At 33.8% G+C, this 22,453-nt stretch overlaps 1 protein-coding gene across 1 annotated transcript in view; it reads right to left on the bottom strand.

The window, feature by feature from the left end:
* Positions 1-22,429, bottom strand: part of LOC144446354 (huntingtin-like) — a 46,303-nt gene extending 23,874 nt beyond the window's left edge. Inside the window, exons 1-29 of the mRNA XM_078136101.1 lie at positions 22,222-22,429; positions 21,064-21,147; positions 20,314-20,434; positions 19,547-19,606; positions 18,235-18,381; positions 17,784-17,855; positions 16,901-17,042; positions 16,352-16,533; positions 15,597-15,807; positions 14,220-15,032; positions 13,383-13,547; positions 13,044-13,138; positions 12,246-12,385; positions 11,661-11,724; positions 11,072-11,172; positions 10,325-10,589; positions 9,405-9,583; positions 8,762-8,922; positions 8,124-8,323; positions 7,232-7,436; positions 6,421-6,554; positions 5,720-5,827; positions 5,362-5,439; positions 4,409-4,632; positions 3,675-3,747; positions 3,225-3,386; positions 2,290-2,345; positions 1,531-1,679; positions 659-795 (exon numbers count right to left, since the gene is read on the bottom strand). Of these exons, the coding sequence (XP_077992227.1) occupies positions 659-795; positions 1,531-1,679; positions 2,290-2,345; positions 3,225-3,386; positions 3,675-3,747; positions 4,409-4,632; positions 5,362-5,439; positions 5,720-5,827; positions 6,421-6,554; positions 7,232-7,436; positions 8,124-8,323; positions 8,762-8,922; positions 9,405-9,583; positions 10,325-10,589; positions 11,072-11,172; positions 11,661-11,724; positions 12,246-12,385; positions 13,044-13,138; positions 13,383-13,547; positions 14,220-15,032; positions 15,597-15,807; positions 16,352-16,533; positions 16,901-17,042; positions 17,784-17,855; positions 18,235-18,381; positions 19,547-19,606; positions 20,314-20,434; positions 21,064-21,147; positions 22,222-22,352 (4,659 nt within the window). The 5' untranslated portion in view covers positions 22,353-22,429. The remainder of the gene's footprint in view (positions 1-658; positions 796-1,530; positions 1,680-2,289; positions 2,346-3,224; positions 3,387-3,674; positions 3,748-4,408; positions 4,633-5,361; positions 5,440-5,719; positions 5,828-6,420; positions 6,555-7,231; positions 7,437-8,123; positions 8,324-8,761; positions 8,923-9,404; positions 9,584-10,324; positions 10,590-11,071; positions 11,173-11,660; positions 11,725-12,245; positions 12,386-13,043; positions 13,139-13,382; positions 13,548-14,219; positions 15,033-15,596; positions 15,808-16,351; positions 16,534-16,900; positions 17,043-17,783; positions 17,856-18,234; positions 18,382-19,546; positions 19,607-20,313; positions 20,435-21,063; positions 21,148-22,221) is intronic.
* Positions 22,430-22,453: the final 24 nt, after the last annotated feature.

Genomic DNA, 22,453 nt, shown 5'->3' with positions numbered 1-22,453 from the left:
TATCATTTCCATGGTGAAATATTGTACACAAACAAGTACCATACATTGTCTCTATTCCACACAATGCAAAGTGGTACAAATAAAGTTTAGGTCTGGAATAAAGAGGAAAATAGTCCTCATCAATAAGTACAATCTTGATGTTTCAAATTAATATTCTGTCATAAAAGACGTAGGCAAGATATATGTGGGTAAACTCCCCAACAAATACCTGTGTACTAAAATAGACTGATACACTGCAAGTTCAAATAAACAGTAAAATACGCATACAAAGATCTAAGAATCCCGTGTATAACCCCCCCCCCTCAAAAAAAACAAACAAAAAAAAAACCACAACAAAAAACAAAAAACAAAAAAACAAGAAAAATCAACACGCCCTGAGAGATGGAATTAGTGTAGTTATATGAGAGGGAATGACATATATAATTTATTCTATTGGGTTTTAACATTCCAAGGAAAATAATTTCCTCCTCTTTCATATACCTGAAATAAACATATCTGAAACACTGTAACATCGATAATAAAGTGTAGAGATACAAGATAGTTCCGATTCTCTTGTCTGGTATGACAGAGATGTTCTCTCATGTGTTTTGTTATATATAGATTCAACTGTATGCAGCAGTGCTGGGATATTACAATTTAGTCATGTCATTATACTTACCTCATGATATTGTATAAGTCTGATCAGCATTGATATAACTACTTCTCTCTGAGTATCTAACTCTTTCAGTGAGTCAGCCTTGCTGGATCCCCTCAAAACAAACAAGTCATGGACTATTGGTCTTAGAGCTGGAATTGCTGTGAATTACAGAACAGAAAAGAAAACTATTATGATGATGTATACAGGAAGGGACATCAAATCTCATCAGGGTATAGCAGTGTTTTCCATGAGATTTTTCTCAAGCGTGTGCACAGACTGGTAGCATCTTCTGATGTTACCTGCTGGAGACTAGAAATAGAACATCTTGGGTGTCATGGCTAATTTGATACTATATTTGCATACAATGATGTGGTTTGTAGTGGAATTTGTCTTTCCTCAAGAAGGTGCTAAAAATATGACAAGATGGCTTGGTGCCCTTGCTACTTTGTTCATGAAGAACTAGAACTGGTACTGAGAATCAATCTGGAGTCTACCAACTAGAACAGAATTAATATATACAAGAAGATGAAAATTGACTTTATTCCAAGTGTTCTCAAAATTAAAAAGAAACGAACTACGTAACATCTACAATCAGCTGATCATACTGCCACCTAGTGGTCAGCTGTAACTATAGAATTTGTCATTCTCATGAGGATCGTCGACCCAGACAGATCAAAAGCTCAATGCTAAAAAACTTTGAACTGCTTGTGTGTTATAACCTATGTAAATCATAAACATAAATAATTAAGACCATTTCAGCTCAATGTCTGTTCTTGTTTCTGCTGTCAGTGAGGAGTCTATTCCTTCAGACTATGACAGAAATATAACTAACTATAACAGATACTCTAAATAAAACATACTTTTTTTAAATTTGGTCAAAATTACAAACTTACCATGAGTTGTGGCTTGTTGTCCGCTTGCCATTATACCATCACATAACTGGATAATCTTAGGCATCCCTATGATAGCCTTGGTGTGATATCTCTCATAGGAAAGTAACACCAGAAAATGAAAGATATGGGGTATCAAGTTTTCTGACTCCCTAAGTGATCAAGAAAAGACAAACGAAATTGTTATGATAGCCTTGGTGTGATATCTCTCATAGGAAAGTAACACCAGAAAATGAAAGATATGGGATATCAAGTTTTCTGACTCCCTAAGTGATCAAGAAAAGACAAATGAAATTGTTATGATAGCCTTGGTATGATATCTCTCATAGGAAAGTAACACCAGAAAATGAAAGATGTGGGGTATCAAGTTTTCTGACTCCCTAAATGATCAACAAAAGAAAAATCAAATGATAACAATTGCCTTGGTACGTGGTACCTCTTGTAAAAAAACTACCTAATATGAGTAACTGACGTTAGTAAATAGACTTGCAAAACACGTTTCAAAATCATTTTGCAAAGACCTGCCATTCATTTTACTTCAAAATAATTAAAAGCCCCTGAACAAAATATAGAATTTGTATGGATTGTTTCAAATGTTCATCAGCCATGGAACTGTACACTTAATATACCTTTTAGGGAAAAATCTTGTTAGAAGATACATGGTTGATAATGTACTGTTTATAAAAAGGTTTAATTATTGTAACTAGACACTGAAATCTTCATTTAACAAACAGTTAATACATAACAAAAGATGACACTTACTTAATTTGACCTTCTTCTATAAATTCAAACTGTTTGATAACAAATCCGATAAAAATCTGTAAATGAAATCATGAAAAGTGAAACATCAAATAAACATTGAGTAGATTGGCTACATACAGTTACGTCTTGTTTGATTAAACTTCAAGTGGCCATATTGATGAGGATTGGCTATTTACTTTGGATTTTGAATTTATAAAATGATTTTATCATTGCTTGAAAAATCAACATGAAACAATATATGCTAAGTCCTTGTTTGTAACTCAATAAATTGCAAATTCATGATAAATGTGTTTGTTATTGTACGTACAATAACAAAAAGTTTACAACTCTTTTTGCTTTTTGCAATGTATTGAGTTACAAACACAGATATGGACAATGTTGTTTCACATTGATTTTTCAAGTAGGAAGCCATGATAAAATTGTTTTATAAATCAAAAATCAAAAATAACTACCCAATCCTCATCCACATGGCCACTTTAATGTCACACCATTTAGTAAAAATATTGAGTTACATAATTATTCCAATCATTTATAAAATTCACTTGTTTAATATCTTCTTCAAATTTCAAGATTACTGACAATATTTTGGCAGTTTTATGATACAGCAACATCCCCTCCGAGTACATTTGTAAGACCCACTAATTTCGAATTGTAGACTATCTGTAAGACATGTTACTGTGGTATTAGAATGCATGGCACTACACTTACCACCTAAAATATTTCATCGCGTCAGTGCAGTAAGGTTGTATCTGCTATGCAATTGTATAGGCAGATATGACCTTACTGCACTGATGCAATGATTTCTTGATGTGGTAATTATGAAATGTCTAATAAGGGGTTTCACATGATGTGTATGTGTGTGGTGGTGGTGGTAAGGGGAAGGGGGGGGGGGGGGGTACGACTGTAAGTTTGATATGTAAAATTTCTATTCTTACCTGATCTGAGTCCAATAGACAATAGTTGACTCTAAGCTGGACCAGCTGAGCTAACAGATGTAAGACTTGTTGTTGTAAGGTCAATGAACTTGTGATGGTGTACTGCTTTAGTGCTTTAATCACCAGTGGTTCAAATAATCGGATGTAATTATGAATGTGACTCTGTAATATTATTAACATACAAACAGAGGATGATAAAAAGACTGATTTGCAGGTGTGTTTTTTTAAACTCTGTAGAAGGTTTGAGTTATTCCCATGTTTCTCCTTGCATATATATTTGGTTGTCTTGAGAGATAAATGTGTTGTACATGTAATGAAGTCATGTGATCAAAGTATATATAAATTATCAAATACATTGAGAGAGTACTTGGCCTCTAGCAGAGTAACCCGATATTTAAAGAATTGTTTCTGTTTAACTCCCAACAAACACAATAAGACAAGATGACATACCTTGTCTTTACCACTTGGTTTAGATGCAGAACTTCTTCTGTCACCACTCTTTTTTCGCATCCAACTAAACCAACTGTGGATAAAATAATACAAATTCATAAAATATGTATATCAAGTATAAGAGCAATAACAGAGGATACAAAATGCTGGTCACCGAAAGATACAGAAGTGGGTCACAAAGGGAACTAAAATCAATCCAGAAGAGGTACAACAAAGACAGAGAGGTTAATTTGGGTCAAGGAGGTCAAATCAGGTCAAAGAGAAGTCAAAGAAGGTCATTACGATACAGAAGCTGGTCAAGAAGGGAGCTGAAATCAATGTACAGGAGGTATATTATAACCTGGTTAGAGAAAATGTCACTTTGGGTCAAAAAAAGAGGTCAAGTGAGGTCATAGATGTCAAAGTGGGTCATAATGAATACAAAAGTTGATTTGAAGGGAAAGGAATCAATGCAGGAGAGGTCAGAGAAGGTCAGGAAAAGAGGTCACCAAAAAGAGGTCATGGTCAAAGCAGGTTACAATGGATACAAAAGCAGGTCACAAAGAGAGCTAAAATTCAATGCAGGGAGGTATAACCTAATCAGAGAGGAGGTTGATCCAGGTTAGGATACAAGGAATTACTCTATATGTAGGTAATGCTTACCTTGACGAATCATGTTCAGTCTCAGTTTGATCTGTAGGTTTAATACTAGCAGCAGCTAATGACTGAGTAAACTGTGTATAGGTAACGCTTACCTTGATGAATCATGTTCAGTCTCAGTTTGTGCTGTAGGTTTAATACTGGCAGCAGCCAGAGATTGAGTAAACTGTGTATAGGGTGCTGTAAAACAACTATGATAAAGCCCAGGCTTCATGTTAGATGTCAGTCGGGTAGCTTTACCAGGTTTCCTTGTCCCACTACTGGTGCTGGAATTCTCCCATTGACTTCCAAGGTTTGTAGAAAACAGAGCTTTCAATAGCTAATGATAACAACAAAAATGTATGATTTGGTTTTAAGTACAAAAATAAATCTGAAAATCTGCACATATTTTGTTGAAAGAGAAACTATGTACCCATTAGTGCATTGTTATAATAGCAATCATGTTAGATTGAAATCTTTATGTGTAATATTTGATGACAACAGAAATATCAGCCCCTGTATCTGTATAATAATACGGTATAAATATCCAAAAAAGCACACAAGCAGATACACAAATACTGAAGCTAATAGCAACTTAGTAATAGTGAACATGTTGAACAATTGACATAACATCCAGCATTTCAAAGCATATACCTGTAATAAGTCATGTGCATACTTTAGGCAATGATGTGTACATCATAGGACTTGATTCATTTCAAGTCTACAATGTAGTCAATGGTGTAAGGACTGATTTGGTTGCCACATAGATAGTGTACATTGACAAGAATTGCTAATACTTCCCCATTATTTGGTTTATATACTTGTTATTATTATGACTGTATTCTGGATTGTTGGTAACTTAAAGGAGACACTTACAAGAAATGCTGTATAATAGCACAGTCACATGTACCTGGGCTGTATACCATTCCCTATCACCATGCAAGTAAAAACACATGTATGCGTACATGTATGTATGGGTGCAATGTAAAGAGCCATCCACTTGACCCACCCCCCCTCCTCCCCCCTGATTTACCCCTCTTCCCTCCCAATTTACACTACATTTCCTTACCTGTTGTACTGTCAATATAGTGGCTGTTGGTTCTCTTTGTACGGATGATTTCAGAAATCCCAGTAATTCTTCTGAATACTGCATGGTAACCATGGTAACAAAATAACAACATATCAAATCATTACTGAGTGCTAGAACAAATTCTAATATTTACATCATGTCAGCATTTTGATCTAAAAAGTTATTTACTACATGTTCTCTTTTCGTTCGTATTTTTGATTACATGACCCCTTATCTCTTCATGGGGTTTTTTGCTAAAGAGCATGTGATTGGCAAGTGATTGAGGCATGTACATTATGCAGCCAATCAAATCACTACAGTTGGTGGACATCTAGTGTGATGAATTTAAATCTCTTACCTTGCCAATTTCACTGAAATTAGCAAACTCTAGTAGCTGTGCTAGTGCATCTAATGCAGTCCTTAGTATTCCACCAAACTTTTCAACACCACTCAGATCTAGGGTTATCTGTAAGGAAACAAATCAAACAACATATCAATTATTGTATACTGTCACTAGTCTCCCCACAAACAGTTGCTAAATTAGTTAGAAATTTCAGTCACTGTAGTACTTACTTTACTGCAATTATCATACCACATTACAATCTTTCACTTTAGCCACTTACTCTTCTATGCAACTATTTTGTATTTCAATTTATTCTCTTTTTTCAATACTATTTTCCAGATTACAAAGACATTTCAAGTCACTGGTATTTCATGAAGATCTCTTGCATATGAACTTAGGGTGACAAGGACTTCTTAATAATTAAGTCATTGATATTTCATTACAACCAGTAACACTGAAGTAAAACACTTCCTCTATGTGCTACACCCATTTATAGCATTCATATCAAGTGTAAAAGTATACTGTTTCAATTTATTTACTTACAAGCCTTGCATGTGGTCTTTCTAATGTGGTCAATTAGCAAATGAAACAGTATACTTTTACACTTAATATGGATACTATAAACAATTGTGGTACATACAGAAAATGCTTTACATTAGCGTTATGAGTTGTAAGTTGACTAGAACATATCACAGTGTATAATATGTAAACATTACCTTATAGTTGGAGTCAGCCCCTTTCAATCCTTCATACAATCTCATATACTGTGGTAGATGAAAGAAAGCTCCAAGCTGAGTCTTACTAGATTTCATATCTTTGCTGTCTTTGTCTGTACCATCATGTTTCTCTACTGATAGATATCACATCACAAAAATATAGTTTAATCAAGGTAAGTAGTTTCAGATTTAATAATAAGAAGAGGACAATAATTCAAACATTTATCAAGTATTCTAAATGTACAGGAATGTCAGGTTCAAAAATTGTTGCATAAATGTTTGACATTTCTTAACTTCTAAATTACTTGATAATGACACTGGAAATTTACATGACAGCATACACATAATAGCTTTGATTCTAGGCAGTACATCAACAAATTACTTGATAATGACACTGGAAATTTACATGACAGCATAATAGCTTTGATTCTAGGCAGTACATCAACATGTTAACAGAGTGATGTCAAAACAGTGAAAAGATGGACATAAATTTTTGATGTCAAGTATTTCCTAGACAGCAGAGATTCCTTACCAGGTTCAAAAATTGTTGCATAAATGTTTGACATTTCTTAACTTCTAAATTACTTGATAATGACACTGGAAATTTACATGACAGCATACACATAATAGCTTTGATTCTAGGCAGTACATCAACAAATTACTTGATCATGACACTGGAAATTTACATGACAGCATACACATAATAGCTTTGATTCTAGGCAGTACATCAACAAATTACTTGATAATGACACTGGAAATTTACATGACAGCATAATAGCTTTGATTCTAGGCAGTACATCAACATGTTAACAGAGTGATGTTAAAACAGTGAAAAGGTGGACATAAATTTTTGATGTCAAGTATTTCTTAGACAGCTGAGATTCCTTACCAGGTTGTGACTTAGATGGACTTGTTGACAGTAAACTAGTCTGGTCTTGACTCTCCTTTTCTTTTCCCTTCGTCTTTTTCTTGATTGGACTCAGAGATGTTCCAGTTGGAAGAGATGGCAAGGAAGGCTATTTCAAGAATCAGAAACATTGAAATTTTGATTTATAATTATATTACTGTATTGTCACTGGTCTGAGATCAGACATTTTGAAAATATCAAAACTAGAATTAATTAAAGGTTCACAGTACATTCCAGAAATTGATATTATTATTTTTTTACTCTCAAGAATTTCTTATGTTTCTATCCTAACTGTAATATAATAAATCATGAGTTGTAACACTGAGATCTATAACACTATTTTGGTACTGTAACAGTAAATGAATGATGTAATTTTGGGTACATCCATATCCAGAAACTGTCATTGCTTATCAGGATATTACATAAACTACCACATGAGTAGATTATATCATCCTGGTGACTTTATTAATGCTATACAGTGGTTTTATATTCTCTTCCAGCACAAGATAGAAATCAATATTTATAGATGGGTTTTATGTCAGCATTTAGATATCTATAAATGTCATCTACAGTTGGATTATGTACTTCGGGGAATTCCATCAAACAAAAACACTTGTACTTGTACTTGTAATGACATAAAGAGTTCATAAGATATGAATATATTTTCTTCATACCTTGCACAATATCCAATACTACTTTATAAAACGGAATACTTTCTCAAAAATGTTCCCAAATGACAATGAATAGATTTATTGTTCTGTAACTTTTATATGTCAAAATTAAGATTTAAACTTACTTGTATTTTGGGAGGACCGGGTTGATTTCCTTCAATGACATGTGCACATACATTTAGAAGTCTTGCTAAATGTTGTAATAATTGGTCAGCTAGGGGTACCAGTGCTTTGTCTTGGAAAGCTGACCAATGACTGAGTCCCTCTGGTGACCCAGCATGCTCAGTTTTGTCATTATTTGTCTTCAGGGATTTAAAAGCAGCACCTGAGTAATGAGAAGTAAAAGAAATGTTTTCTTGTGTTTAAAACTACAAACAGGAAACATTATGTTGTGAAAGAATAATTTACATTGTCTACCTAATATGATATACTAGAGATAAAACACATTAACAGTAAACAGGAATTTTTCAACAACTCAACATTCACCTACCTGTCATTAGTATAACTGTAACTGGTACTAGACCAGGAATTTTTCCAACAATTTTACATTTGACCTACTTGCCATTAGTATAACTGTAACTGGTCCTACACCAGGAAACTTTTACAATAATTCTACATTTCATGTACCTGCCATTACTATAACTGTAACTGGTCATAAACCAGGAAACTTTTACAACAATTCTACATTTCACCTACCTGCCATTAGTATAAATGTACTGGTCTTAGACCAGGAATTTTTCCAACAATGGAACATTTCACTTACCTGCCATTAGATTAGCTGCCAGTAACAATGCATCCTGGTGAGCTGACAGGTCCAGTGGTAATGATGATGATGTTAGAAGTGATAACACCAATGGTAGAGCACCACCACCAGATCCAGTGTTCAGTTCTTCCAAACTTACTGTACTAGTAGTACTACCAGCACTAAAAGATAGTAGAGAAATACAAAATGATATCATACATTTGTATCAAGTGTGAACCTCATACCAGGCTGTGTGGTGTCAATGGTTCATACATTCTTTAGTTTTTACTACCAAACCAGAATATTTATAGAATATAATCCACTAGATAAGTATTTCCTCGACATGAAAATTTCACATCCTGAAAAAACCATTTTGAGAAAATCTCATTACCTGTCTTAAGCATTTGTGACAATGACATTGATTGCAGACTTACTCATTTTTGAGGAAATCTCTGAGTCTTATGTTTTGTGATACTCTCCAATGTTGGGACACTTTACCATACTCTGTTGTCCTGGTTATATACATCTTTTGAGATACTTATCTTGTCATAGTTGCTATGCTACCACCATTGATCATTCAGGATCCTTGTTCAATGATAAACTCGTTTTGATCGTTGAGAAACATACTGTTGTCCTGGTTACAGTAGTTCAGTGAGACACTTACCTTGTTATACTAGCTATGCTACCACTACTGAATGTTCGGGATGCCTGTCGATATACTCGGTTAGGTTTAGAGCCATCCTTTGGAGTCAGAGTAGTGATACTAGCACAACACCATGCACTGGCATATTGAATAACTGGATATCTAGCTGATAACTCACACAATGCATGGCAACATCCATACTGTAATCAATCCACAGTGATGTATATGTTAATAGTAAAAGAGATCATGGCAGTTTGTAAAATGTACCTAGTTTCTTCGAAATATTCAAAACAACACTACAATGTACATGTAATAAATTTCTGAAATCATGCATGCTTATAAAACTTCAACATTAATACTAGTAATGCAAATTAGGATAACCCATATTCTGTGTTTATGATTACTCAAAAGAGACGCTAATGTTCAGTTAGTGGTCAAAGTATATAGTTAGCTTCATCTGTGAGTCATGTGTCAAAATTTGTACACAGTCACATGAAAGATAAATGATGACATGTAACATTGCAAACACAGTCTAAATTATTCCTCACATCAACAAATGAAAATACTTCCCTATAGTACTGGTGGAGTTCGTAACATACTACGGTACATACTTAAAATTATACAGTCAAGTATTGTTTATATATAGCAAAGGTATTAACACAATGACATTACACACTGTTTTTACTGAGGCCAGTACGTATATAACATCATAATGCGAGTTTCTAAGGCCTTTACCTGGGATTCCCCACCAAAACTACCATATCATATATAGGAACTTTTACAAGTCTATGTTAGGGGGTCTAACAATATTCCTATCCCATATCGAACACAACCTAAACTCCCTAGTTTTGAAGTAAATATGTACCTTGTGTACAGTCAGTCAGCTGTTCTACATCATTCCTAATACTGTTTCTGACAGTAAAGTAACCTACTGTACTTACCATAAGATATCTTGACCTGCAGGAGTTCATAGCTTTCACAAGTTTATCTACAACCCTGGACAATGCTGACTCTTCAGAGAATGCTGGCGTCATTGTGTGATCTTGAAACACTGAGATAACTTTCATGGCAGTGGTGTGAGTGTTGGTGTATGGAACTTGATCATGGAGTTGAGGGTCTAGATTTGAACAGGTGTGTTCCTTGGCTGCAGCTATCACAGGATCATACTGGGGATGGTCTTTGTCATAAAACAACAGCGGAACAAGCCTGGAGTTAGGATAAATAGAATGGAAAACACAGTTCCTGAATGCATGATGGCAAACTTATAAGCAATGAAAAAATAATAAGTATTCATTCAAGTACAGGCTCTGAGCTCAACTAATCCCCTAGCTTGTAAAAATGTTGTTTACGGTGCCATATTTATGTGTGTACCATAGATTACCAAACTGACACTAATGGTAGCATTTTGAAGTCTAATAAAACACACTCCATTGAACTATATATGTTACAGTTAACATGATGCAGTGCAAAGAGTGTTCCACATGAAATGTGTCGTCACATGTAATCTTCTTTTTGCAATCATGCCTAATTTCTCTGTAAGTGTAAAGTAACTGTTCAAAGTACAAGTCTCTTTATAAGCTTTTAAGAATCAGAATGAAAGAAGTCTTTCTACAATGAAAGTCAAGTACAGCGTATGTTTAGTGTTCACCATATGGGTTCTTCCAGTGTGTTCACAGTGAATGACTTACTTGACAATGGCCTTAGATGAAGCATCTCTGACTCTACCATCTTCATCTCCTAATAATTTGATCAGTACATGCTGTACGATTCTCTCTTGTAGATGAAGAAGCTGGAAATTGAAAAATACAAATTATTATCCTGCAGAAGATTATTGGTTCAGGTAGGCATACACAGGTAATGGTATCCAGTTCATTGAACTGCTTGTTTGTGTCACTAATTGGGAAAATTTATGATGAAAACTAATTCTAATACAGATAACTAAGTTACTATTTAAGAACAAATCACGAAGAAGCTTGTTTATTATTCAAATCAAACCATTCAAACAAACCAATAAGAATGAAGCTATTATGTCATTCAAATAACAATGCTCACAGTAACCAATCAGGATGGAGCTTGTATATGATTCAAATCACAATGAACAGTGAAACCTAGGGATGACGCTAGTATAGCATTCAAATCATATCGCCCACAGAACCTAATTAGGCTGAAGGTTGTACATGATACAATTCATAAATTTCAGAGATATCTATATCTAAAAAGTGCCACAAGACATGTCATGTATGATAATCAAGCTAAAACAACTAATATGATACTTACTCCAAAGAAATGATGATCTCCTTTCCTAATTTCAGGGAAGGTATTTTCAAGAAAATGTACAATTCTGAAAAAGTAAAAGAAGGGGGAGGGTTAAGAGAAAATCAAACAACAATGTAATAACTGTATAGGTTGACCTTTGGTATCATAGCATTGTCATTACATGTAATAAGTCTATAACCATTATACACAACAACTAAGATCAATTTGTATTTCATGTTTATAATAACAGATCATTACACCTGTATCTTCAAAACTAAAACATTTCATACAGTAACTGTGTATTATTAAGTCTGAAAATCATGAACCTCCCTTTCATGCGCTGCTTGAGGGCGCTATTACAATCAATGTAGGCTGTCTGTCCATCCATCTGTAATACACCATTTCTCAAACATGCAATATCCAATTTCATTCACACCTGGCACAAAGGTGACAGAACATATGCACATCACCTGCTAATCTCCTGTATGACTTGGACTAGTAAAAAATCTCTCATAATTCATTGAAATCTATGATTATAACTCTTCATCAATATTAAAATTGCATTTTTTGATAAGGAAATATTGATATTGTAGTGATTTTGTTTACCTGAAATCAATGGAAGCTAAAACATCTAGTAATTTGACTTTGACAAGCCAATAGTTATTGCCACTCAGTGGTAACAGTGCTAGGATCAGCTTTAAACCCAAATCACCATGAACACTATTGCACAGGTCTTGCAAACATATCTGAAATAAATAGCAAAGACTTTCTTATTTCTTAACATTTGACAACCTTGAGTAAATCTTACAACACAACTTGTCAAAGTTTTAGTATTGATCAAAATGTGTTTTAAATATAGGTTATATTTCATCACAAGTAAGAAATATCACCTTCTTCAAATATTTCATCTAAACTCGATTCAGTTCATCAGATGGCTGAATGTTTTCACCATGGTTATTGGACAGTCAGTCCACTGAAGACGTTAAATCAAATCTAGATGAAGTATTTGGACAAGATAACATTTCCTGCTTGTTATAAAATAAACTTTATTCATAGTATAAAACAAAGCTGAATGAATCTCTTAGGATCAAACTGTGATATGTTTCCATTTACCATCATGTCATTTTGTCTAAAATTTAACTTTCAAATTTCTAGCAAATAGCCATACACAAGCCTTTTGACTTTACAAATCAAATGAACTTTGACCTCCTCCTACAACACCATTTATTTGAATAACTTGCATGAAATCCCAAGTTCCATGCTGTACTTTCAAATTAATAAAAAATATTAACAGCATGATTGTATTTGAAATGTACAAACTGAGCTTGTCAATGAATGACCATTCACAGGTGGAATGACCTTTCACCTCATCAACTATTGGCTAAGCTTGACATGTGACTTTACCTTGATGGCAGCACATAAATTCCTACTTGCACCAGACAAGTCATCACCCAGGGAAGTTATCAGTAGAGACACCAATGACTCTATAGAGACCGGCTCTGAAAACACAACAAGTTGAAACCAATATATTTACTACCCCTAGCACATATAACTAAAATTAGTACATTAAAAAGATACATATTTCCATAACTTTTTTTTCATAAATTCATGGATTTTTTCATGAACAAAGTTAACAATATCGTTATCATCAATGCATTATTAATCAAGTAGGCTAGTATTTCACAGAAATTATGAGTCATGATTTGCTCAGTTTGCTATTATTAAATTCTATAATTAATCTACCTGTTTGGAAGAGTTCACAGGCAGCTTTGATTCCATTCTCTGGTTTGTACTTGGATTCTATCAACATGGCTTGGATAAGCTGGCCAATCAGAAGGGCTGTATTACCCCTCAGTTGGGGATCATGATGAGTGATATATAAAACAATGTCTCTGATTGACTGTTCGTCTGTGGAGAAAAGGGTGAAAGTAAGATGTGTTTGAATTTTTGAATTCACAATTTCAAATTACACATTGTCAAAAATCTCAAACAAGAAGATGAATATGCTTGCTTTGAGTTCCTTTTTTTCTTATTATTGTAAGGGTTAACAAGATATCCTGCACACAAAGACAAGTTGATAAACCTGCTCATCTGCAAGTAGCCTCTGCATGTCAAGTTTATTCACTATATTATATTTCTGATGAGCAGTGTTTTAATAAGATTTGGGAAAAGAGTGATGAAAGGCAAACATTTCTATTGTGGATCTAAATGATTAAAATTGTGTTTTCTTGTGAGTCACCACATCATAATAGGTGAACATCAAACATTGATGAAAATGCTAGGTGTCAAATTGGCGTAGAGAGTACATGGTTTGTGAACTCTGAAAACAGAGAAGGGTAATCTGGTAGAACCTACAAAGATTTCCATACCATACACCATAATTTTGGAATGGAATCCCAGTAAAAAAAACTATTGAACTCAAGGTTGATCTTACCTTCTTTTTGAAATAACAAAAACTGATGATTTTTACAGGGGTAAACATGATCAAAGGTCTTAAATGGAATATCCAACTAGGGAAAAGACAAAAACTGCCATACATGTATAGTATAGCTGAATAACAAGTGTACAAGTTTGACGTACCTTCTTTCTTTTCTGTAGAATTATCATTGTTGAATAATCTTGCAAAGAAAACCTTTGGGTAGAGATTAAGAGCATTACCAACACAGGCTATAGCCAGTCCTTTGACACTAACGCGTACTAATCTATCTGGTGTCAAACCTTTACTGTAGCCAGTCAACAAGTATGATGCACACATCTGTCTCACACAGTGTATCAGTGGAATGTTATTATCTATGTAACTTCCAATGTCACCTTCCCTAATCCGAGCTGTACTCGATAATGTTGCACTGCTGCTGCCAGAACTGTTATCCCTGGAATGTGTGAGGATATTCAACTGTTCCATGCTTCCAGTGTCTTTAGGAGTTGCGGATGCATTGGAGTCAGGAGTCCTTGCTCTGTCCATTGATGGACTCACACTGACTCTAATGTCGGAACTATTACCCTGTTGAGAATTATTGATTCCAGAAACTGGAGCTGTCGTCTCCATTATGTTTTCATTGCTGTCATTTTTGCCTTCTCCAGATGCATCAAACACGTCATCATCATCCCCACCAGGGGAGGCATCATCGTCGGTTTCACCGATAGCTACGTTGGAGTACGATGACATGTCTTCCTCTTGTTGTAATATTACCTCTCCATCATCAGGAAATGCATTTGCATACATGCTTTCCTTTGGAGTCTGTGGAGTCACCAAAAGGTCATCATTAGGTGTCTCAGGTACAAGGTTTTCTTGTTGATTTCCTGGTGACTTGTCTATTTGTTGAGCTTCATCTTGAAGTTCCTCTAAACCAGCTTCATCTTCACCTCCAACTGATGGTAACCTGTTACTCTGACCTGCAAGATTGAAGTTATCATTTTAAACCAAGTATTTAAATGTTTACACGTTCCTGACCATTCCAACTTTCCTTTGTTGATTAACAATAATGACTCAATTTGCAATCTGACACATGAGGGCAGTATCAAAGCGCATGTCTATTTTAGTTCACCCATCTTCTAAACAGCTGGCTGAATGTAATATTCATACCATTCTAAGACAAGAATATGATCTTAAATGACAACAGCTGCTATCTTCAGTATCTACAGTGTGACAGGACTTGATTTCTTTGACAGAACTGGAGAACCACTGCTGAAGAGGAGCTCAGTCTCTTTGAAATATTTGGGTTAGAAATGTATGGTTTACAATGATATTATCTGTTTCAGATATATATACACATAGACATCATTGTAAATTAAATTTTGCTGCCAAAGTTCAAATTGCCATGGGTATAAAAATCAGGACAGAACATTCAAAATTGTAATTACATATCAATATATAAACACACAAGATAAATAAGTAAAACTTTCAATTTCCACTTTAGTTGATAAAATATTGCATTTGATAAATGGATGTGAGCTTACCTTCCAAGTTTTCATCACTTGTGCTTTGTCTGGGCAACCCATCATGTACACTGTCTGTAAATATAGATTTCCTCTTGATTCCGTGTGGGGAAAGCAATACATGTAACAGTGTTGGGGGAGGGGTGCGCAGTAATTGTTGTAATGTCTCCAACGATGCAGTCACAACGTTGTGATCAATATGTTGACTATAATGCAGTAACAGTTCATAAATCTGATAGAGAACAACAAGAAATGAGATGTTGATTTATTTCTTAGATGTGAGTAATGACATTACACTATTTTGCTAAACACCTAGGTACATGTATTTGTGAATTAGCACTATACATATGTTGACTGATCACATGGTCAACATTATATGTGTTCCTTGACGTGACTGTGTTTAGGTGACTCATTGGCCCATCAGTAAACTGACATACAGTGTTGCTAAGTTGTACCAGTCAAGACATGTTTTGGAGCAAGCCACACCCATTTCCTGGATCATATGCCTGCCTCAAATTTATGCAGGAATATAGGAGTTTTCCATGATGATACTGAAGGTTGTCTCTAAAAAAAACATACCCTCTCCTAACTTCCTTGATTACTGATTTTGTTGCTTCTTAGTCCTTTACTGACACAAGTTTGTCAGATTAAAATACTGTATTTTATGCAGAATCATGGATTTTCAAAGACTGACACAAACAGACATAAAGACTGAAAATAATACCAAACTCAAAGTTGGCAAATTAAAAGCTGGTAAAATTACGAAATCAAATCACCTGTATCAGTTGATCTGTGGTAACGCCTGTCTCTTGTTCTTTCCTGGTTATACCAAAACTTCCCTTGAGACTGTGATCTTTATGATTTTGATCAGCTAAGTGTGGTATAACATGTCTAAATGACAACATAACACCCAGTAAGACAGGAGACTTTCTATCATCATGAACTGGTATCACCATACCTGTACATCAGATAAATCACACTCCTATGTCAGTCACTACAGATTACAAGGCAATGTTAACTTGTAATTCTCACTCACACCAGAAGACAATAAATCACTAGGGCTACTAAAATAAAACAACATAACATTCATATTAAGATGATTAATTATGCATTGAATTTACTACAATTTGCACAACTTAAGAATTTCATATTCCTTGTACACACATGAACAATGAAAATTCCCTATATTGCTATGCTTTGTATAATAAACAAAACAGTTTTCTGACAAAATTATTAACATAATAGGACTTCAAAAGGCGAAGCTCATACATCCATTCAATTGGGTACTACCCTAATGCAATGATTTGATAAGAATCGAGACTCACCTAGCAATACATTGATGAGCCAAGCATAGAACATAGTAGGTTTCCTAGAGTGCTGACATATAGCTGATAATGAACTTGCAGCAGTTCTCCTTGTAGCAGCTGATGGTGATTTCAGGTTAGGCAAGAATGTTTTCAACAGTAACTGTACACAAGTATAATCACATGATATGATCAGTATGTGCAGTGGCCAAGTTTTTCATATAATGACTCCATAAAATAATATACAATTCGCCAATGTAGTCTTAATCTTTGGTGAATATTACTACAATAGTATACCATACCAGGGATATACTAAAATGTATATGAAAATTTCACTTCTAAGCATGATATACACATGTCCCAAACTTTCTAATTCTCAATTTTACTCAGTTATACAAATTCACAGACCTGTAAAACATAGTTATACAAATTCACAGACCTGTAAACACAGTTATACAAATTCACACACCTGTAAACAGTTATACAAATTCATAGACCTGTAAACAGTTATACAAATTCACAGACCTGTAAACATAGTTATACAAATTCGCAGACCTGTAAACACAGTTATACAAATTCACAGACCTGTAAACATAGTTATACAAATTCACAGACCTGTAAACATAGTTATACAAATTCACAGACCTGTAAACATAGTTATACAAATTCACAGACCTGTAAACACAGTTATACAAATTCACAGACCTGTAAACATAGTTATACAAATTCACAAACCTGTAAACATGTCATACAATAGATGCTTTGTTCACACAATTGTCTAGCTAAATCAATTATACATTTATTTTGTATTTCTCATCTTTTCAGTTTTTATACTTCATGGTTATGATATCTTTTTGATAAAGTCATCCATATTGCATATTATTGGGATAATGGGGATACCTACCTTAACTTCAGTGTCATTTGTAAAGCTCCCTAACACAGGTAATATTTTCATCATGAAGGTACCGAGTGACTCCTACAGAATGAGGACAAACAAATTACAAAGTGATCCCTTTATGTGAAGAAAATACAATATGACCTTTGAACTTATCAACTCCTACGTGGATAAGCTTCAATTGAATGTCATCAAACTGTGGCAACACAACTTGCTGATGTCATGTGTCAAAAGTTGATCAGATAATTATGAATATGTATACACATAAATTATACATGTACACACAAATTGCACAGAATGTAGAACATGCTGACTTTCAGATTTACAGTCATGACTTGCAAACAAAAAATGATTGATACTAGTACCCTTATTTCTAGACATAATGACATTTCACAATTACATGAAGTGTAGTCAAATTTGATTGACAATTTCATTTTCAGTTGTAATGAACATTCCTTACCTGTACTGCTTCTTCTGGTCGACGTGTTATTCTTTGTATACAAGGAACTAAATTGACCACATAAGGACGACATTTCTGAGGTCTAATCAGGTGTGCAAGATCTGCAAATCTCCATAAAGCTGCACGTAAACTTCTTGACGGACCATTCTGTAGATTTTTAAAGTAAAGTCTTACTTTTTATAAAACCTTCTAGTATTCATTCCTAACAGTTAGGTAAATTCATTGCATTCTTTTTATGCATTTTTAATGTAAGTTTTACAATTACAGATAAAAAATTCATATAATGGGTAAAACTCAGTACAACTAATACTATTATGAATTTATCTATGAATGACCTCATTTTCAAAATGTAGAATACTTCAGATACATCTCAATTGAAATTTTATGAAGTACAATTTCACCTAAAAAAGTTAATGGAAATTTTTTCTAAGATGTTCATTAATTGTCTATTAAAATACTACTAATTTGGAACATTGACTGCAATTTATTCATAGATTGAAGAACCACACAGTAAATATCCCAGACAGGAAAATACTAAAATCACTGAGGCAGAAATAATTGATTATCTACAACTGAATGACTTGCATTGTAACATGTGTGGGTCAAAATGTGGCATTCAAACTATATGTGATTCAGACAGAGGTAGAGGAAAGTGGACTGACTGACAACATAGAGACATTTGTTGTCATGCTAGGGAGTTTAGTTCTAGTGTTAGATATTAAAGAGGAATGTGGTTAGACTCCCAAACATAATCTGATGTAATATTCCATTGACTGCAGTTCTGCAATTTTCCCTAAGGGATTTATTCACTGGTTGTCATATGTGATATCGTATCTAATGATTACTCATAATTATATTCAATGAACTGTCTCCTACAATCATACATAATTTCCCCCCTATTTTATAAACTCAACTTATATTTAGTGTTTTTATGTCATTCCCCAATTTCCTTGTTTTGGGTCAAACTTATAATACTTAGGTTCTGGACACTATAGTATTTATATCAAGCAGATTGGGACACATTCATATAGCCATACACACATATGGGAATATTGAACAATAGTCATTTGTGGTGGGTGATTGATATTAGCTTTATGTTAGAGGGTCTAACTCTTTTCTCATACCTACTAAATCCTAACCATGACTCCCTAGCTTGAATATAAATGTGTCTAACTTCATTCAATCTACTGTTCTGTATGTTTGTCCAGCAGTATGATTTGACATGTATTGTAACACTTGGCTATTAAAACAAAATAAAACAATTGGTAAACATTTACTTATTGTCTATAGTTTGACTAGTATAATATTTTACCTTCTTAATCTCCTTGTACAGTTCAACTTGAAGTCTTCCCAAATTGGTTTCCAGCAAACTCTACATTTTCAATTTTAAAAAAAATTAACAAAATAAATATAATGATGGCAACAATAAATAATGATATGTGATCAAATTTTAAGTCCTACAAGTCATTAATTTTTACTGTTGTTGTTTATTTTTAATTTTACTGGAAATAGTTCAATCCTTCAAATTAGTTAAATTACCAGTCTGAGTCTACTAGTTATTTATACTTGTGTACACTGGCTTGACGTCAAGAGTTAGAACTCTCTAAAAGCTGTGTTACATTGACATCAAGAGTGAAATTTACATTTAAACATTCGCTAAATTGTCTTAACACATCAGTTTGACTTTTCAATAACACCAAGTCCAAATCTAACTCTCAAATGGCAAAGTGCACTCACTAGGAACATAGCAAATTGACAATACACACAAAATAGTTTCAATTATATGTACTGGGGCTTTCAAAATAAAATGATGTACATTGTATTTGAAAAGGTTGCAAAGGCAACTTATAATGATGGTTTGATTACAAGAAATGAAGTTTACTTACATGTATCAATGAAAAAAGACTAAATTTGGAAAATTATTTCTACTAAATAATGATACATGTTATTTTCTCAATACACAGTGTTGTTCATGGACTTAGCACCTTAAACTAAAAACTGTGAGAATTAAGTGACAAAGAGATAACACCTAACCTTGATGGTTCAGTTCAAGTGACAAAGAGATAACACATATCTAACCTTGATGGTTCGGTTCAAGCATTCATCTGCACTCATTCTAACATCGGGCTCTGGATCATCACATGCTATCAAGAATGTTTCCATAGAGATTCCCAAAAATTTAGGGAAATCTGCCATAGTTCTGTTTTAGTTTAAAATAGATGAAAAAAATAATTAGCTGCATAAACCCATAGAAGACCAATATTTGCATCATGTATGATACTACATGTACATCATTGAATGCAGATCATAGGGATGTTTTCTGGCAAAAAATACTAGAGAAGTTTTGATATTGATTAGTTTTCAGCCTTGTCATCTATAAACACCAAATGCTATGTACAGTGTGTTTACGAACACCAAATACTATGTACAGTGTGTTTTAGGGGTAATTTACTAATAAGTACATAAAATCTACCAAAATCTGAATATATTTCACCATTGTTATCCATAAAATGTAACAATTGTACATTTGAAATAATTTTAAATTTTATCATCTAACCACTCTCTAAATATTCCAAGGGTTAGAGACCTTAATACATCTATTCTAACATATAGTTTAACATAAGAAACAAAGGTTTTTACTAGTATGTGTATTTTCTATCGTATATAACTCTTAGTAAACTGATATATATTAGACAACAGCTGTTTTTTGGATATACAACATCAAAAGTCTTCAAGTAAAACACATCACAAACACAAAAATGTCCTTGTCATTCAAACAGAAAAGATAAATTCATATTTTTTTCTTATAAGTTTCCATTTCATACACACCTGAATGTCTGTGTACACATTGCATCAGCAATAATTGTCAAATGAGAAACTCTATCTTTCTTAGTGATCACAGTTTCCTTCTTTCTGTAATGTAAATAAAAAATATAACATTCAACTAACAATGAAGTCATAAAATTTGCATGATACAAGGATATTATTATCATACGACATTTCCTTGCTCTGTCTCCCCTTAAAACTGCACTAGCTGCAAGTGGACTGGGTTTTTTTTTGTTTCTTTTTTGTTGTTCTTTTGTTGGGGGGGGGGGGGGGGGGTTAATACTGTTTTGTTAGATGTAACAACATATTATTGGTAATATAAAACACCCAGAACAGTATTGAATCTGTTGGTAAATGCATTGTGTAACTGTACACATACATGTGATATGCTAAAAATTACCATCCCAAATGCAATGATTTCAACCTGCTACTGTGCTACTTATGGATAAAATCAACCTCTAACTAACACATACAATGTCTGATTATTGATATTTCAACAATTTTCAGTGAAGGTATTGTTGGTTGTTAGATCAAGAAAGCAATCTCCAGTGACAGCTAGAGTAGCTTTCATTCTGATTTTAATACATGCAGGATTAGACAAGTAGTCATTATCAAATTCAATGCATAAATGTATGAAAAAAATTTATACAGCTACTCATTCAAGTAATTAATAAGTAAGTCTGAGAATATGAATTATATAATTTAAGTACTAAAAATATTAAACTTATATAAGACGTAGTGACTAGTGTATTGTGCCAGTGTAATTATTCATGTGGATTCTCTGGATTTTGATATTCGTTACCATTACATATTTGTTGTGGCAATGTCATATAAAGTTATTAAATAAAATGCCAAGTAGGATGAAAAATCGATGAATATATTAATAATGTAATATAGGTAATGCAATTATATTGAATATTTGTCATGTAAACACTTTCACTGACGTCACATCAATACAGGAAGTGTCTGGACTAGGGTTTATTTACCGATCTCGATATCTTGATTTTTTTTGACAGTACGATCACGGAAATAGTGAAGGCAGTATTTCAGATATCATATATATCAATTAGTTTATTATTTCAGATTTATTTTATAATACAATCTATTGGATGCTGATACAGGCATTGTTCGAACAAAATAATCTCCGATCGTTTTACTCACTTTGCAGGCCCGACTACTCCAGGTGCGATGACTGGCCCCGTAGGTTGTCCACTTTCATCGGGACTTGCACTACCTTGCTGAAACACTTTCAGGGCCTCAAAGGCCTTTACCAACTTCTCCATATTTGCCATAGTGGTTGGCTTTGTCTAGATTGGTGCTTTCAAGTCAAACATTATAATTTTTGTGTTATTTTCCTTGGTGTTTCTCTCTGTCAGCCATGTTAAAATTTATA

The sequence above is a fragment of the Glandiceps talaboti genome, chromosome 15 (assembly GCF_964340395.1).
Source record: "Glandiceps talaboti chromosome 15, keGlaTala1.1, whole genome shotgun sequence".
Classification (NCBI taxonomy): domain Eukaryota; kingdom Metazoa; phylum Hemichordata; class Enteropneusta; family Spengelidae; genus Glandiceps; species Glandiceps talaboti.
The sequence above is the reverse complement of the archived record's forward strand: the minus strand, read 5'-3'. Positions and strand labels throughout refer to the sequence as shown.